Source organism: Asparagus officinalis, chromosome 7 (genome assembly GCF_001876935.1).
Source record: "Asparagus officinalis chromosome 7, Aspof.V1, whole genome shotgun sequence".
Classification (NCBI taxonomy): Eukaryota; Viridiplantae; Streptophyta; class Magnoliopsida; order Asparagales; family Asparagaceae; genus Asparagus; species Asparagus officinalis.
In genome coordinates, this window is record NC_033800.1 from 49050000 (window position 1) to 49070575 (window position 20576).

General features: G+C 32.8%; 1 protein-coding gene across 1 annotated transcript; it reads left to right on the forward strand.

Moving 5' to 3' along the window:
- On the forward strand, window positions 635–1093 carry LOC109847111. Its single transcript, XM_020416355.1, has one exon. It carries the CDS (start codon window positions 635–637, stop codon window positions 1091–1093), a length of 459 nt encoding a protein of 152 aa, XP_020271944.1.

Below are 20576 nucleotides of genomic sequence, written 5' to 3' on the forward strand. Positions count from 1 at the left end.
GGTTTCTTTATGATATTAGTCCCTTACATCATATTTTGAATTAGTCTCGCAAACCATTGAGATTAGGGCCCCCAAATCTCACATATCATTGTTGTTGCTCCTAATTTAAGGGGTTAATTTGAAATAACGTGTAAGAATTGAGAACCAAACCACAATCTACTTCTTATTAACTAAAAGAGAACACTCAAAAAGTTCTTATGAACAGTAAATCTGATCTGGACCAATCAGACAGAGCCACATCATCACCTCAAAAAATTATGTCATCACGTCCTTGATAAGAAGTCCTTCCAACACGCTACGTGTCTAACTAACCACGCCTCCTCACATCCTCCACGTTCATTCGCTGCGTCATATAATAACTCCCGCAAACCTCCACTCCATCCCTTCCCTTATATCTCTCTCTCATCACCAATAACCTCTGCCATCACCAATAACCTCTGCAAAAAAGGGAAAATTTAAGAAAGCGATGTAGGCTCATCACCAACAACACCCACGCGGTAAGCAGATCAAAAGTCCAACATCAGTCGTTTTTTCTCAGAATAATTGAAGGTCTCTTCATCCAATGTCGAAATACATGCAACTACTAAACAAGTCGAAATAATGGGAGGAGCAGAGAAGCGAGCAACTAAAATCAATGGCGAGCCCTGAATCCTTCATCCAAGGTCTCTTCATCGTCATCAGCGTCTTCTCCATCTTCTTCCCCGAATTTCTCCCCAACCGCTTCATCTCCCTGTACCGCCGCCACCGCCAGCAAAACTCAACCACCATCCAAGGCCGTCGCCACTTCATCGCCGGAGCCCAAACCCTAGCCCAAGCCCGGTCCCAATCCCCTCCCTCCCAAACCCTAATCAAATCCTCCATCTCCTCCGCCGACCTCACTATTGCCCTCGAACCCCGTGATGCCGCTCCCCACATCTTCAAATCCCTAGCTCTAGATATTGAGGGTCACAAGATTCCTGCTCTCAAATCCCTCGATGTTGCCCTTTCTTCTCCTCAATCGAAAACCCTAGGGCCTAAGGAGAAGGCTGATGCTTTGATTAAGAGAGCGGAGTTGAGTTTGGGGGTAGGGAAGAGGAGGAGGAGATTTGATTAGGCGATTGAGGATTTGACGGAGGCGATGAAGATTGAGGAGAGGAGTGGGAAGGGATTGGGATTCTTGGAGAGTGTTATGAGTGGAAGGGGATGATATAGGAGGCCAGGAGAGCGTATGAGGAAGCGATGAAGAGACGTTGATGGGGTTGAAGGGGTTGAGGGAAGCAGCAAAGGTGAGATATTGATGAAGGTATTTGATAATTTTATGATGTATTATTCTTATTATTATCAGTAGTTTCTATTGTAATGTGAGTTTTAGTTTAGTATGAGGTATGAAATGAATTTTTCATTAACATTGCCATCGCACACTTTGAATTCTTTCATATGCAGTGCACGCTTTAATAGCTAGAATATGTGGAACCAAAGTTTTGTTTGTGGAAATATTCAATGTCCATTTTCTTGAAGGCAATAGATCACGAACATTTTAACTAGGGGATAGTACTCAAGTCCATGCTAAATTCCTAGCTAGCAAAAAAAGTTTGACCAATAGAGAGAATATTAAGGACTTCGATGTAGGTGGTGATAGTTAAATTATGTTTAGGTTCATCCAGTTTAAGCTCTTGCGATCACTAACCAAGCTTCCACATTTTTGTAGACCCCGAAAGAGTCTAAACAAAAAGAGGTAGATTGAATTATTTTTTCTGTAGGAATTTGCATTCGTCTCTAGGTTAGAAAATAAGCTTCCAACTAAAATCACATTTTCAGACCTTCTTTGAGTATAAGATAAAAAATCCTCATTATTTATATTACATAACTTTCAAGTTTATGTATCCTCAATATTGTAAATTCGTAATATTTATATTATATAACTTTCAAGTTTATGTAATATTAACATAGATTAGTTTTTAATTTTGTTCTTTTTAATTTATTTCAACCGAAAGTTATACAAGTTGTGTTGCTCTTATCACGCAAAATTTTAGTGTATACTGAGTTTTATTTGTTATGCTCATTTATTATGTTTAACAATGTTCAGATGTATTATTTATTTTGTTTAACATGTTACCAAGATCATTTATTATGTTTAACAATGTTAGTGTATACCGAATCAAACATGCATTTGGTTAAATTCTATTCATTTATAAGCCAAACACTTAAAATTATTTGTTTAGTGTTGTATGAACTATTGAATCAAACTTGATCGAATATTTGAACAAATAATACAAAAAGCAAATAGCACCCCTATATTTCATATCTAAAGCAGAATACTTTATTTTGGTAACATGTTCAATATTTGTAGAAAATCTTTTAGAAATTGTGCTTTGCACGGGTCTAAATACTAGTTTCAAATGATTTTGAGAGACTAATTTTGAAACAAGCCGGTGTAGGAATTAGGGACTAATATCAATTTGAGTGACTTATTTGCTTTGCGCAGGTCCCAACTGCTTACCCCACAAGGCCACAACCCATCCGCTCATCTCTATTCTCTACTAAACACTTGACATACAATGCCAAAAAGCTCTCAAATAATCTCCTGTTGAGGGAGAAATCTCCAGCCACAAGTAAAACTTTTTCTTCTCTGAGCTTCGTGACCGCAACATTGGAGAGAGGGTGAGGTGGGGGTGTGGGCGCAACACCTTGACCCTCACTCCCTCCGCCACTTAGAAAAAGATTATTCATTTTTAGGGAATAGAACTTGGTAATTACATGGCTAACACAAAAATAAATAAATCTTAGTCTTATTTGTTATGTACCTATTTTCATTCATATCAGATAAGACTCTTATACCTTATACCATGCTATATATAAAAGAACTTTCAAAATATAAATAAATAAATTGCCTACCATGCAAATCACATATATGAATCCAAGATTGTGATTCATTTCGCCACCTTAGTACTTTGGGATTATGACCTTGTTATTGTTACACGGATCACATGCATTTGTTTTCACTAGATGAGATGCACGTGCAATTCACGTGGTTAGATATCATGATTATTTAAATTAGAATAAAAATAAAAAGAAAATAAAGTTCTTTGTAAGATTGATCATCAACTCAATAATCTCTCTCTCAACTAAAATATCGTCATTGTTTCCTTTAACCCAGAATATGGCCACGTGATCTACTATTTATGAGTTATAAACACATTAATCTAGTATTGTTGATGTCCGAGATCACACAGTCGATGAGAGCTTTCCGCTGATGGATGCAGTTCAGATCTTCGCGCTGACGACGAAGAGGGAGAGGATGGGAGATGGAGCCGACTCCTCCTCCGATTTTATGCCCGATCCTTGGACTAGAATTCATGATTCTTCTGCATAAACAAGAAATGACCTGCACACATAAGAATCGTGAGAGGGCTAGGCTTGTTTCCCCCGTGGTACCTCCGACGGTCAAGTCAGCTGGTAAGCTTGAGTGATGTTTTTGGGAGAAGAACGATATATCCCTCCTCATGCAATATGTGCTTTTATTACAGAAGAGGATGGTTGTGGGGTAATGAAGGATGATGAAGAGGATCTCTTCCTTTCCTGACTTTATGTCTGGCCACTAAGTTAGAGTTTGCGATCTGTACAGAAGAAGTCGTGGGAGGACGGGGCTTGTTTCCCCTGTGATACCTCCAACGATCAAGTCAGTTGATGAACTTGAACTTGAGTGGAGTAATAGAACTGTGTTCTTATGCTATGTGCATTAGAGACGATGATCTCTCAGATTTAGATCAGGAGGAAAGTTTAGATTGCGAACCTGTCAACTTGCTAACCCTCCTCCCCTCTCTCTCTCTGCCCCCTTTTTATAGCGAATATCATTTGTATTTATAGAGGATGCCAAAGGCAGATTGGTCACTTTATGAGTGTACTGTAAGGCGGCGGTAAGGGGTAAGCTGGAGGTTGAGTCACCCTTTGTTCTATACGTGTCGGTTTATGAGTGACGGAGGGTCACTTCAATGATATTAGGAGTCAGCAGCCGACGCGTCTTGTCGGTTTGTGAGTGACGAGAGGTCACTTCAGCGACATTGGGAGCCAGCAACTGACGAGTCTTCAGACGGCTGAAGACGGGGACATAATGATGATCATCAAAGGTTAAATAATATTGAGAAGTAATATTCTCGGTCGTCCTCGGGAGGAGTACTGACTAACGCTGAGTAGCGATCTTTTGATATGAAGAGGGTCGACCGAGTCCGCCTCTCGAGTCGCCTTTGAGGAATGATGCCGACTCGACTGAGGGAGTGACGGCTCGGCTGTCCTTCAGGTCAACTCCGAGGAGTGTTGAATCTCTGAAATACTGATTTTTGTACTGACTAACACCGCCTTCCGAGTAGGCAGATCGTGTCGCCTTGTCTGGTTGGTCGAGATGTCGACTCATCAGATCATACATTTGGAAATAGTTGTACCCCATAACAGTTAGCCCCTTTTTCTTGGAGTCGGCCTTAGCCGAGTCTAAGTGAAATGAATAAAGCTATGGACTAAAGTTAGGGCTACTGATTGCTTTGTAGCATTGCTCTGATTGAGCGAACCAAGTGGCAATTCTTGAGTTGGCTATGTTATGCCGACCCGAATATTATGAGTCGGCTTGACAACTAGCTCATATTGCGCCTACTATAGGCAACATGCTCGGGCCTTGGTCGATGAAGTCTAGCAAGTCGAAGTGCTTTGAGTCTTTTTGTCGAAGATGACCAGACAATTGAACTCCATGCCTTGGGTTTACTCATAATGATACCAAGGTCTTAATGGCAGGATGATAACTCTGAGGCTGGGCTTCATGCTGGACCTAAGTCTTCATAATCCTCCTATGACCGAGAGGCGACAGTGGGAGACAGCCATAGAGTTGTGCCTTGGGCTTATCCTGAAAAGGAGCCAAGGCTTTGAAATCCAATTGAGAAATTATTATGCCTTGGGCTTATCCTAATGAGGAGACAATGGCTTGGTTACCGACTGAGAAGTCATTGTGCCTTGGGCTTATCCTGATGAGGAGCCAAGGTCTTGATTACCGACTGAGGAGTCGTTGTGCCTTGAGCTTATCCTAACAAGGAGCCAAGGGCTTAGTTTCCGACTAAGAAGTTATTGTGCCTTGGGCTTATCCTGATAAGGAGCTAAGGGCTTGGTTACCTACTAAGAAGTTATTATGCCTTGGGCTTATCTTGATGAGGAGCCAATGTCTTGATTACCGACTGAGGAGTCGTTGTACCTTGGGCTTATCCTAATGAGAAGACAAGGTATTGATTACCGACTGAGGAGTCATTGTGCATTGGGCTTATCCTGATAAGGAGCTAAGGTCTTGACCATGATGGTCGATGAGAGCTGGAGGAATTGATCACCAGTTGCGCCTTGGGCTTACCGTGATGAGGAGCCAAGGTCTTTGTTACCGACTGATGAGTCTTTGTTATCGACTGAGGATTCGTTGTGCCTTGGGCTTATCCTGATGAGGAGGCAAGGTCTTGACCATGATGGTCGATGAGAGCCGGAGGAATCGGCCACTAGTTGCGCCTTGAGCTTACCCTGATGAGGAGCCAAGGTCTTTGTTACCGACTAAGAAGCCGTTGTGCCTTGGGCTTATCCTGATGATGAGTCAAGGTCTTAACCATGATGGTCGATGAGAGCCGGAGGAATCGATCACCAGTTGCACCTTAGGCTTACCATGATGAGGAGCCAAGGTCTTTGTTACCGACTAAGAAGTCGTTGTGCCTTGGGCTTATCCTGATGAGGAGCCAATGGCTTAGTTACCGACTGAGAAGTCGTTGTACCATGGGCTTATCCTGATGAGGAGCTAAGGGCTTAGTTACCGACTAAGAAGTCATTGTGCCCTGGGCTTATCCTGATGAGAAGCCAGGGGTTTAGTTGATGACTGAGAAATTATTATGCCTTGGGCTTATCCTGATGAGGAGCTAAGGGCTTAGTTGTCGATTGAGAAGTCATTGTGCATTGGGCTTATTCTGATGAGGAACCAAGGGCTTAGTTGCTGACTGAGAAGTCATTGTGTCTTGGGCTTATCCTGATGAGGAGCCAAGGTCTTGATTACTGACTGAGAAGTCGTTGTGCCTTGGGCTTATCCTGATGAGGAGCCAAGGGCTTGGCATTCAACTGAGAAGTCATATGCCTAGAAGCCCTAGGAGTTGATTAGGTCCTTGGTATTTTTCAAGAATAAACAAGATCAGGCCCCTGCTCAGAATTGGGCATGTCCTCTCAGAAAAGAAAGTGGGCCCCATGGTGGGTGTCAAACTGTTGATGTCCGAGATCACACAGTTGATGAGAGCTTTTCGCTGATGGATGTAGTTCAAATCTTCGCACTGACGACGAAGATGGAGAGGATGGGAGATGAGACCGACTCCTCCTCTGACTTTATGCCCGATCCTTGGACTGGAGTTCCTGATTCTTCTGCATAAACAAGAAATGACCTGCACACATAAGAATCATGACAGGGCTGGGCTTGTTTCCCCCATGGTACCTCCGATGGTCAAGTCAGCTGGTAAGCTTGAGTGAGGTTTTTGGGAGAAGAATGATGTATTCTTCCTCATGCAATATGTGCTTTTATTCCAGAAGAGGATGGTTGTGGGGTGACGAAGGATGATGAAGGGGATCTCTTCCTTTCCCGACTTTATTTCTGGCCACTAAGTTAGAGTTTGTGATCTGCACAGAAGAAGTCATGAGAGGACGGGGCTTGTTTTCCCCATGATACCTCCGACGATCAAGTCAGTTGATGAACTTGACCTTGAGTGGAGTAATAGAACTGTATTCTTATGCTATGTGCATTAGAGACGATGATCTCTTAGATTTAGATCAGGAGGAAAGTTTAGATTGCGAACATGTCAATTTACCAACCCCCCTCCCCTCTCTTTTTGCCCCCTTTTTATGGCGAAAAGCATATGTATTTATAGAGGATGCCAAGGACAGATTGGTCACTTTATGAGTGTATTGTAAGGTGATGGTGATGGGTGAGCTGGAGGTTGAGTCACCCTTTGTTCTATATGTGTCAGTTTATGAGTGACGGGAGGTCATTTTAATGATATTGAGAGTCAGCAGCCGACGCGTCTAGTCGGTTTGTGAGTGACAGAAGGTCACTTCAACGACATTAGGAGCCAGCAGTCGACGAGTCTTCAGACGGCTAAAGACGGGGACATAATGATAATCATTAATGGTTAAATAATATTAAGAAGTAATATTCTGAGTCGTCCTCGGGAGGAGTGTCGGGTAACGCTGAGTAGCGATCTTTTGATATGAAGAGGGTCGACTTAGTCTGCCTCTCGAGTCATCTTTGAGGAATGATGCCGACTAGACTGAGGGAGTGATGGCTTGGTTGTCCTTTAGGTCGACTCCGAGGAGTGTTGAATCTCTGGAATACTGATTTTTGTACTGACTAACACTGCCTTCCGAGTCGGCAGATCGTGTTGACTTGTCTGGCTGGTCGAGATGTCAACTCATTAGATCATTCATTTGAAAACAGTTGTACCCCATAACAAGTACAACATCTCTATTTATTAGTATCTTAAAGTCTTCAAAGGATGGGTGATCATTCAATTCGTAAAAGGAACTTTTTATATGAATTTACTTACAATATGTCCATTAAACTTTTAGTTGTGGTTTGACTCATATTCATAGAACTTTTTATATGAATTTACTTACAATATGTCCATTAAACTTTTAGTTGTGGTTTGACTCATATTCATATTAACTTTTAGTTATGGTTTCACTCATATTTATATTATCTAATGTTTCCATTCAATTTTATAGCTCATTCTCTGTATCATAGAAGTAAAACTAAAAGTATGAAGAATTATTTTCTTGCGAAATTAGAGCATGGAGATTATGATATATTTCGCCAAGTGCTCTAAATTTTTTTTATTGATGCAAGGTCCCTATCAAATCTTACCCTAAATGATGTGAATGAAAAATCCTATTATAACTCGCTTGTCTAGGGTAATTGTATTATATATAGGACGTATAACTCATCTGAAATATCCACATCTGCTAAGTGGATTTTGTTGTTGTGAGAGCAACATGTTAGAGGCTCGTATTCAAACTTTTTGACTTTATAAAAGACACAAGAATTTGAAGTTCATAGCTAATATGTCATAAAGAACATATTGGTTCATGAAGAATTTTCCCTAATATCGATATTATTACAACGGTATTACTATTTAGTATTAAATTAATTTTATTATATAATATTATATGATCCTTTTTAATAAATTATAAAGTATATATATGAAAACCTCAATGCTTATAGACAATAGTTGGGATCTATAAAATAGGTTACGTTTACATTATAGTTTGCTATTTGTAGTATTGTTGGTAATACCATTATATTTCATATTTATCTTATTATTTACGCTTTTTTATGTAAGTTATCTTTTACTAATCACTCAATTGGTAATATTTAGTTTTTATAACATGAGAGGTTTGAATATTCTCTTTTGTTTAAAAAGTGTTGACATAATTTTCTTAAAAAATATATAAACATAGTAGCAATAGCATATACTTTAATTTAACTCAAACGTTAGCTTGAAGTCATTTAATGTGAGATCCTTTCTATACTAGAATGATGATGTAGTGATTCCACAATCCAAAAGTCAAAGAAGAAATTTTTACAAAGGAAAAATAATTTAATATGTAAAATTAACAAATAATTAATAAAATATACATGGGCAGTGTAGATAGCTATACAAAGTAAGATATATATCTTCACGAAAATTTCATAGTGAGTGACCAACTACAATCATCCTAATTTTAGAATAAATAATTATTATTTTAGTTACTAATTTGATACGTGTAACTATTAAATAAATTTCAAACAAAAAATTTGAAATTGTATTAAATTTAAAAGTAATAATTTAAATTATTAAGTACCAAATATTAGTTCATGTGAGAAAGTAAAGTAATCTATGGTCTATATATATATATATAGTCAATCAATCAAATGTATTATAATTATGATGACTACAGTCAAAATTATATGGTGAATTCAAATTAAATATGGTTTATAAAAAATAGTACATTAGAGTCAAAATCCTTTTAACCACTATATAGATTGTCTAAAATTTTTTGCATATATAAATTACATTGTCTAGGAACAGTGATGTGTTGTACACTTAACTATGATCTGATAATCTTAAGAACGACTTACTCTGCAATATCATTATTAATTAATGTATCTATGAATTACATTAAAAACACAATGAAAATTTAGAAAACTACAAAAGAAACACCCTTAAAAATTTTAAAAATTATAAAACAACACCCTACAATTTTATAATTTATAAATACATAAAACTATTAAACATTACATTAAAATCAAGGGATTACAAAAAATTATTAAAAAAATTTAACTTTGGAGGGGTAATTTGCAATGTGCTAAACTTTTAGGGTATTTTTTTATAATTTTTAAATTTAATAGATTTTTAATCATTTATGTTCTTTTGAAAAAAGTTATTGGTAATATCGACCATGAAAGGTTTTTCCTAAACCTATACTTTTAAAGTGAGTATGATATTTTTTTGTAAAATTTTAATTTTTTAAGCGTTATTAGTAATTTTGTATATTCATTTTAGTGTCTATCGGTTAGAAATTCTCATGGTGTTTTCTATAAATTATAAATTTTAAGGGATTTTTTGTAATTTTTTTAAACTTATAGGCCTTTTCTATATATTGTAAATCATTTTTAGACTATTTATAATTCATATGCTTTCAATTTACCAATGAGTTTGAAATTCTCAGAGTATTGTTTGTAAATTGAATTTTAAGGTTTTGTTTATAATTTTTAAAACTTCAAGGGTGTTTTCTATAAACTATAAATTATAAATTATATAGGGAATATTTTAAATTCTTATATCTTCAATATACTATTAGGTTAGAAATTATCAGGATTTTTGTAAATTTTACAGTTATGAGGTTTTTATTTTGCAATTTGTAAAAAGTTTAGTGTTTATTGCAAATTTAATAAATTTTTGGGGTTGTTTGTGTTATTTATAGGTTTTTAGTATGTTTATAGGTTTAAAATTTTCAAGGTGTTTGTTCTAAATTTTGAATTTTTAAGGGTGTTTTTATAATTTTTAAAACTTACAAGATATATTCTTCAAAGTCAAAAAAAATTTAGTTTCTAGCTAGTATATGTTTTTCAGATTTCTCACTGAATTGAAATAAATAAAATTTATAATTTTTTTAAGATATTTTAATAAAAATTTAAATTTTTAGGGGTGTTTTTATAATTTAAAAAACTTAGAGGATATTTTTACAAAGTCCAAAAGTTTTAGATGCTAGCTAGCATATGTTTTTTATATTTCTCTACGAACTAAAGTAAGTAAATGATTTGAATTATATCAAACATATTTTTCCAATAACTTGTTAAGTTTTATTATTATTATGATAAATCATTTAGTTACTAATTCAAAGAAGATATGATAATTAGAATAAATTAGAATAATAATATAATATTTAAAAAAGTCAAGGGCAATGTTGACCATAGAAAAATTTTTCCGAACTTGTACTTTTAAAAAGAGTATGATACTTATTTTTACTACTCCTATATCCAAGGTTTGAAGTGTTTTTTCATGACCTTTTTTATGTTCATCCTGTATTATGTCCTTTGGACACACTTTTTATGATGAAATTGCTAAATATGGGTCTTTTTTTTATATTTGTCAAAATCAATCCCTCAAATCATTCAATTTGTTATTAGGTCTCCTAATTCTTAAGATATTTTATATTAGTCTCTCAAATCATTTAAATTGGTATTAGGTCTTCTAATCCCCATAAGTAGGGGTGTCCAAAAAGTCCACCGGCCCGGAGCCCGGCCCGGAAACCCGGGCTAATTAGTCTGGGCTCCGGGTCGGCTCTTTGGTGCCCGACCCGGCCCGGATTGATTTATTTTTATTTTTTTATTTTTATTTTTTATATGTATTACATTATATGTATAATATATGTATATATAAATATATATAATATGTATAATATATGTATATATAATATATTTTTATATATGTATAATATATGTATATATACTCTCTCTCTTAGTATATATGTATATATAAGTATACTCTCTCTTATATATGTATACTCTCTCTTATATAAGTATATATAAGTATACACTCTCTTATATATGTATAATATATGTATGTGTATATATATATATACTAATATACTCTCTCTCTTAGTATATATGTATATATAAGTATACCCTTTCTTATATATGTATACTCCCTATTATATAAGTATACTCTCTCTTATATATGTATAATATGTGTGTGTGTGTGTGTGTGTATACTCTCTATCTTAGTATATAAGTATATATAAGTATAGTATATTACAACGGCTACTTCTTCCCAATTGGCCTAACGGGCAACGGCTACTTATGCGATTCTCTCTCTCTCAAGTTATAACTTATAAATATATACAATATATTTACATATAATATATGTATATATAATATATAGTTACATAATAATTTGTAAGTATATACTAATACATAATTATATAAAATATAATAATATTAAACTAATTTTTAGCATATTTTATCAAAAAAAAGAAAAAAAATTAAAAAACCTAGTTTGGATGTACTTATCTATTGTGATGCGATGAATTCTAAAATAAATTTATACTTGTAATTTGTAAATGATTTATTAATTATTAATAAAAAAATTTATTTTTATAATTTTTTATTTATAATTTATGTCATTTTAAGTGATTAATAAAATTATTGTTTTTTATTAATTTTTTTGTCTTTTTTTATAATTTAAAATTTAAATAAAATTTAAAAAATTTGATAAAAAATTAAAAAAAATAAACCGGGCCCGGGCCCAGACCCGGCCCGGGTACCCAGGTCCGGGTCCGAGCTCCGATTTTGTCCGGTCCGGGCCTGGATTTCCGGACCGGTCCGGATGGACAGACCTACCCATAAGTGGTTTCAAAGCAGGTTCTGTATTTGCTATTTTTGCTCTTGATTAGAGGTAATAATTTTAAAATATTAAGAATTGAAAGACCTAGTACATCGAGGGGCTAATTTTAATACAACTTAATTAGGGGATTAACATCGAAAAAAAACCTTTTATTTTCTTTATGTTTCATGTTTACTTTTAGGAGTCTCTGTATTTATTTTCAAATATATTTATCAGTTAATTGCAAAAGTTGTTTCATCTTGTGTATATTTTATTTTATTGTGTATATTTTATTACAAAACTGTTTTTATTATAAATTAAGTGTTTATGTATTTGCAATTATAAATTGGTTTTCATTTTTTGAGTTTTAATCAATTTATGTGGGATATTTTCTTTAACTAACACAAGGTATTACAACATTTATGAGGTAATGCTTGCAACAAATGCTACAATTTTTTTCTAAAATAAAATTACCAGATTGATAATTTTTTTTAAAACACACTTTTTGATATGATGTTTTTTATTTTTTCGATAGTATTAATATAATATGCTGAATGTTTTCTTGTGATGAGCTATGAATGCTTGCCACAGGTTAAGAATCCAACGCGAAAGTGATACAAGACCGTCACATGATCTTCTTGTGAAACTATCACCAAAACTTATGTTCGATTTAAAGTAAAATAATCTCCTAAAAATACAAATTCATGCAAATCTTATAAATTTTAGACTAACTAGTTTTATACACGTACAATGCACGTGGTTAAATAATATGATTAAATATATTTGGCTTATTTTCTAACTAAAATTTGTTCCTCAGTTCCACTTTAATAATTTATGCTAACTTTTGTTTCAAAACTTTAATATTGTTGATGTTTGTTTAAATTAATGGGTTGCACTCAATTTAAATTTTTATTTTAATATTTAAATTGATAGAAAACAAATATAATTTAAAGCTAATTTGAATTTTTATATTATTTTGACTGACATGAAATCAAGTTTTACTTGAGAAAGTACAATGTTAAAAAAGTAAAAAATATTAAAACATTGTTATATAAGGAATGTGAATATTTAAAACCAACAAGGCAAAATAATTGATTAAAAGCATGCTAAAACGATACAAAAGAGAATATAAAGTTTGTTTCTAATCATTAATAGGCTTTATAAAAAATTATAAATTAAAGATTAATGCAAACTCTAGTATACTTTAATATGATAAAAGCATTTACAAAGCATATAAAAGTACTAAAAAGATCATGAAACTCCCTTCTAAATATTTCTAAAATCACTCAAAATAATTAAATTATTCTATAAAATATTTAGAAAATATTATCTTTTATTCCTTCTGTTTTATTTTTTTGCTAAGCTAATATCAATCCTTTCTCACATTTATCTTTTTCCCGGATAATTCTAGAATAGTATCTTCATCATCTACTCGATTGTGATACCAGGCTAGAGTTGTACTTTTTGTGCTGTTATCGTTCTTAGACTCATTAATCTTTTATCTTGTTGTTTATCTTCACAAAGAAGTCAAATGTATTTTTGATGTTCAACATAAACTTCTTAAAATACAGACTTTGATTTTTTTTATTTCAATAAAAATAAATATTAATTTTATATATATGAAATTCTTTGAGTTTCTAATTTATTACTTAAATAAAATTAGGGGCTACCTCTTTTTTTCTACAATGGATTTTTCTGATGCGCATCTAATAAGAGTTTCTGTTATGTTAATAATATTATATTTGCTCTATCCCTGTTATTTTTTACAAAGATCTAAACTAAATACCAACATTTTTTATTGCCTATTTGCCTTAGATTATAATATTAATATCTATATTCTTTAGTATTTGTAGAATAAAGTATGAAATTTATAAATACTTACTAATTTTTCTTACATCTTTCATAGAGAATTTTTCTTTGATTAGGATAAAGTTATTAAATTATTTTTAATGTAACTCAGTTGGTGCTTCTTTAATATACATATCTTATGTTAATGTCAATTCAAATGATTCATGGATGTTTTTTAAATTTTAAATTTATTTCCGTCGCTTTTCCATTTATAATGGAAATAGCTTGATTCTTTTGAATGATATCTCTGAATATTTTGATAGTTTCTCCATACGTAATTTATTGTATTCTATTACCCTATAAATATTATTAACATCAGATATTAATGTTTTTAAATTATAATTAATTAATACTAAGCTATTATATTATAGTCTTTTATCATTCTTATGGATTTAAACATCTATCAATTAATGTTACTAATGTGTTTTGCTGCTCTAACTTATTAGTAAAATTTTATGCATTTACTTTAATTTATATGGTGATGATAATTTTTAAGCTACAATATTTTTAAAATTTTTATTTCTTAACCGGATATTTTTAAACAAATATATATATATATATATATATCTTAATGAAAGAATGTCTAACAATTACACTTTTATTTGCCAAGTTTTAAAATTTCAACCATTTTTTTATGGTTTGGAACTCTGAGGGCGTGATTTGTAATTTTTAAAACTTTGAGAGCATTTTAAAAAAATTACTTTTAATTTTGATAGTTGTAACTCCTATGTTTCATGTGTCGGTGGTAATTTTTAAATGTCACGATATTTCTTATAACTCTAGAATTTTGAGGCTGTTTTTTGCAATTGTTAAAACTATTGATTAATTTTTAAAATTTTTAAATTTTAGCAACCTACCTATGGTTTTCAGATCTGATGTGTACTAGTTTTAAATTTTAAAAATTTAGAGTTTTTTTGTGATTTTTAAATTTTGAAAGAGTTTTTTCTACAACTTTTGTAACTTTGAGGTTAATTTTAGTAAATTTTAAAATTCTAGGAACATGAGAATAATCTCTTGAATTCATCTTTTATTGTTTGAAATTATAAAGTTTTTATAATTTTATGTTTTTTTTTATAATTTGAACTTTTGAGGAAGTTTCTATAATTTTTTTGGAACATTGAGGGTGTTAATTAAAAATATTAAATTCTTCGAAGGCTGCTATTAATTTCTTAATTTCATATTTTTTGTTTTAAGTTTTAAAATGTCAAAAAATTTTAGGTATATTATGGTAATGCCTTGAACTCATCTAATTTGTTGTTTGTAAGTCTTAAAATTTTAGAATTTCAGATGCTTGTTTGTAATTTAAACTTTTGATAAAGTTTCTATAATTTTTGAGATAATGAGATGTTATCCGCAAATTTTAAATTCTTTGTTGTTAATTTTGTGATTTCATGTTTGTTGTTTTAAGCTTTTAGATGTCAGGATAGTTTTTATAATTTTAAACTTATTAGGGTATTTTGTACAATTTTAAAACATTTTAGGTTTTGTTTATAATGCTTTATGTATTATAGTACATTAGTGTTGGGATTTTGTCTTTAATTCTTTGTGTAACTTCATGAGAATTAGATATGGTTAGAGTTTTATCATGATTAGGAGTTTGGATTCTATCATGATTAGGAGTTTGAGTTCTATCATGATTAGAAGTTTGAGTTTTATCATGATTAGGAGTTTGAATCCTATTCTAATTAGGAAGTTAGGCTAGAGATAGGGTTTTGGTTTCCTTATATATATATTCTTCTATTGGTGGAGGAAAAACAATGAAGAAAAAGTAGAGATGTAGTAGATGAGAGAGAGAGAGAGAGGGTTTCGTAGTCTTTATCTGTGCAAAAGATTACAAGGAGTGGGCTTTAGAGAGAATATAAGAGTTGATTATGTATGTGAGGTTGAGAGATTGAGAGACGAGAGTTGAGTGGTTCCTCTTGTAGTTCTCCCTGATACATAGTAAATTTTTCGTATTGTTGCCCCGTGGACGTAGGTCGAAGTCGGTTGACCGAACCACGTAAATCTTGGTGTTCTTTTTCTTGATTGTAGTTGTTCTATCTTATTGATTGGAGTTGGCTTCCGAGTTGCGCATATCGTGGTAGGCGGGGAGACTGAAATTCCTCAAAAATTAGCTACGTATAATTTCTTTATCTTTACAAACTAATACCAAAAAAAGATATTTTATATATTTTATTAATATTATTTTTTTAAATTGTTAAGCTATATAGTTCACATAGAATTAGGATATGATATAATTATGATTAGAATAGACTAAGATATAAATGAAATATTTAAAATAGTGAAGGGTAATATTGACCATATAAAGATTTTTCCGACCTCGTGCTTTTAAAGAGGGTATAATATAATATAATATAATATAATTGATCATCAATTAAACCATCGTTATATCATTAAGTGATTGCTGCATAAGCTGTTAAAAGGGTCCTCCACAAAAGGCTATGTGATGATCATAATGATGCTTTCATACCAGATTTTTCATCAATGGTGAATTCATGCCGTATTGCAAGAAAAAGCTTCAATATTAATATCTTAATAATGTTGATGGAGAAACTAGAGTACTGTATTAAAAAAGTATGTCTTCATAAAGATACCAATGTGATTATTTAGGATGTGTTTAGTTACTACTTATACTCTGTTTCTTACTTATTATTTATTTTTACTTATTTTGTTAGAGGGCAAGATAGTCTTTTAACATCGATGAGTAAATCTACTTCAAAGTAACCAAATTTTTTCCCTACTTATGGAAGTTAAAAATAAGTCTGTAAAAACACACAAAAAAAAAAACTAACCAAACATGATCTTCACATTTTATAATTAAAAAGATACCCCTCCTTTATATATAATAAGAATTTGGTGGTTCCCCTAAACACGTAAAAAATTGACAAGCGATATTTATGTGCATGACATGTGCCATATTAAAAAATATCTGTGTGTTCTTCTATACTATTAGAAGAAGAGATGTGAACACCTAATTTCAAATTCACCTAATTAAGAATCTTCATCAAATTAAAACTATCAATAATTTGAAGATTCTAATATCCTCCTTTACATAATAAAGAGAAATTGGTGAACTATCTTAGGCATTAAAAAGCATCAAGTATATAAATAAATGCCACGTGTCAAAATCCCAATGAAAAATCATGTAGTTCTCTATCCGATTAGAAGATGATATGCATACAATTAATTCTATTTTCTAACAATTTCTCATCTAATTAAAATTATTCATATCTATAATTAGAAATTTCTATGTATAAAAAAGTTGAAATCTATAATAATCAAATTTATGATAATCCTAATCAAATTATCGCTTCCATAATTAAAAATTAAAAGCGTCATGTAACCTTCTTTAATGTTTAAAGGATAAATTTCAATAAATCTCACTTAATTTAAGCGATTTAGAACTAAACACCCAAATGTTTACAACTCTCACCAACCCCCTAGTAAGTTCAATGGTTTTAGCAGATCCTCAAAATATCAATTTTTTAACAATTAACCTTCACAATGGCATTACCACATAATTTTATATTGACAAAAATTAACTATCACAACCAGTATACACCCCTCAAATCATTCCTATTTGCAAGTTGAACCATAAAATTAGAAACAATTGAACCATAAAATTAGAAACAATCTTTAAAAAATTACAAATAGCTTCCTAAAATATCTAAAATTAACAATGATCTATAGAAAAAAAAAATTAAAAGTTACAAATAAACCCATTTAAATTCCTAAAATTACAAAACTCTCTAAAAATCAATATATTACAAGCAAAAGCTCCAAAAAAATTACATATTGCCCCTAAAACAATTGAAATTGTAAAAAATTTAAAATTTAAAATCTCTTCGCTTCAGCGACAAAAGGATTATTTGGACCTTTTTTGGTAAAGCATGTGATAACTATAATAATACAAAAACCAATCGTCCAGCTATACTTGATAGCTATAGTAACTGTAAACAAAAATTGAAGAAGATGAATGGAATTGCATAGAGTCTGACAGCTGGGGTTTTTTAAAGTCAGATCGGCCTTCTCTTTGCACAACCAAATAGGTGAAAGTGTAAAAGCTACTGCTTCATTATAGCCACATGAACAAACAAGCGAAAACACACTCAAAGAGTCGGTCCTAATCACATATCGGCCCCACTAGGAAAAACTAAAATCGAATAGAATGACACTCATTTGGTTTAATGTGGGCCGCACGAGTGATGTATGTACTCTCACTGGGAAAAATAATAATAATTATTATAATAACTAATCTTGAGAGCTCTCTATATAAAATCATAGGCTAATTGCACTTAAATAACATATGGTTTCCCCTGCATTGCACTTATATACCCTTAGTTATTTTTGGCAACATTTACATATCCCAAGATTTTTAAAATTCGCACTTGTATACTCTTGCTTATTCTGGCAGCACTTATATACCCACATAGTTTTAAAACTTACACATGAATACTCTAAAGTTTTTAAAATTTGTACTTAATCATCCTCATTTATGTAAAGTTAAGTTAAGTGCGATTTTTAAAAACTTTAGGATATTTACGTCCTATTTTTAAAAAAATTTAGGGTATTTAAGTGCAAGTTTAAAAACTTTAAGGTATAAGTGCTACCAAGTAAGTGGGGGTATATAAGTGAGAATCTTAAAAGTTTTTGGGAACCGTCACTTAAAAAAAGCATTAGCATATAAATGCAAAGCAGAAGAAACTATAGGGTATTTAAGTTCAATTAAGCCTAAAATCATACTGGAGGTAATAAATTCAAACGTGTTGTTGTGCCATAGAAACAATCAAGTGTTAATCACATTCGACTGACTGACACACGTCTCAAGCAGACTACACACCAACTCGACCTAGATACACCGACTTCTCATCTCCCTCGAAGTCTAAGAGAAAACGCTTCTCTTCTCGTCTTCCTTGAGAGTTGAGACAAAATGCGTCCTTTTCTGGCCCTCTCGCAAAGCTGAGACGGAAGACGATCATTCTTGAACCCCTCGCCGACATATAATCATCATCACATTAAATGCACGGCCAGAGTCATGATTACATTACTCCGAAAGTCTTAATGGCTTGTCGGGCCTTGCCAACACCTTACTCCCCCTATCACTATCGCATTAAGTATAAGGGTGACTCATGCCGCCCACAGTTGATATCTGTAAAGTATCAGCCGAATAAGCTGACTGCTTGGACTTGGCCGAAGTTACACAAATGTCCTCCTTAGGTCAGTATAAATAGGCACATTGCCTACTAACCAAAGATCCGCAATTCCGCACGCTTAGAGAACTATATCAGTTCTTTTCTCCCATTCAGATCATAACTAATTTGATCGTAGGAGGAACCACTTGTGAACCCAACTCCGATTCTCTAACATGTTGCATGTGTACATGACTCTTCTTCTTATCAGGTGATAAACTACCAAAGGAGACCGGGAGAACTTAAAACTCTCCATAATCCACACTAAATCTCTCTGTTTGATATATGACATCAATCAACATTGTAAAAATATATTTGGACTGATGATGTTTGTATGGTTTGGAGTGAGTTAAATTAATTGTGAAATAAATATAATGCTTTCTCCCTTCCTATATAACTTTGTATAAAAAGGTCTCTATAAGATTTTTTTTCCTGAAACACTTTGTATTAATTTCTCATTAAGTAACATAAACTTACTGTTATGGTAATTCACCATCCAAAAACAAAGATATCAAGAAACTGTTTTTATAAGCCCAAGAGAACTATGACCCAAAGCCCAGCCAAGAACAAATCTATCAACCCACCGAACGACGAGTCACCTTTACTGACACGAAGTGCGAGATCAATCGGTGCCTCATAATCGGGATGACTCCTCAAGAGTTCGCCCACCTCATAATCAAAACGACTCCTCAAATATTCGGCTCAACCATCTACTCGGCTGTCCCCTCGGCCAGAAGCTTGCTCGACTATCTAATCGGCAAGTCATAGGGATGGCTCGAAAACCAACCCGTCTCTACTGAGGGGATGAGATCCAACTCAGTTCCCTTCAGATATACATCAATCGACACTATAACATTGATCGATCCCATCAAGATCTCAACTCTGATAAGTCGCAGGCATAAACAGTTTACTCTGCTCACAAGTTACTTCTTAGATATCATTTAGATATCCTCTCCTGTGCTCGAATGATTTTCCCTCCAGTTGCCAGCTGGCATCTGTAAAGTGGAGGATGACTCAACGGCTTGTCTACTCACCTCGCCACCGTCCCCCTGTGCATAGTCAAAGCTAAGGGTTGGAATCTTAGGGTGAAGGACTATAAAAGGGAGGAAGGAAGGTAAGGTGAGGGGGATCTTCTTCTTATTCTTCTAATCTTAACTCTACGAAGAGGCTGGACCTTGGTTGAATTCAGGAGGATCATTTTTCTTCCTCTAGATCAACTTTCTTTTTATTAATAATTCACAAAGAGTTGTTGGCCTTTTTATTTTGATGATATTTAACAAACAATTTACCACTAATGTTGTTTGTCTAGTATTTGTATTTTCTTATTTATTATAGACAAACAATAAGTTGGAGGATGGATAGAATCAAGCATTCACGATCAAATCCAATGGAGGTTGGCGGAATAGTGGAGTGAAACTACGCAATTCAAGTTGAAGATCAAGATTGCTTGGGTAACATTTAGTTTAGGTGTTATATTATGTGTGTTGGTACTTTAAGCTTAATCATATATACACACATATTATATTGTTTTTTTATGTATATATATACATACATACACACACATTTTAGTTTTGGTTTCTATGTATATATAGTTATATATATACATATATGTTTTTGGTTTCTATGTATATATATAGTTATATATATA

Bases quoted from the DNA above. Each gene is read 5' to 3' on its own strand.
- LOC109847111 (XM_020416355.1), top strand. From the start codon at position 635: ATGGCGAGCCCTGAATCCTTCATCCAAGGTCTCTTCATCGTCATCAGC.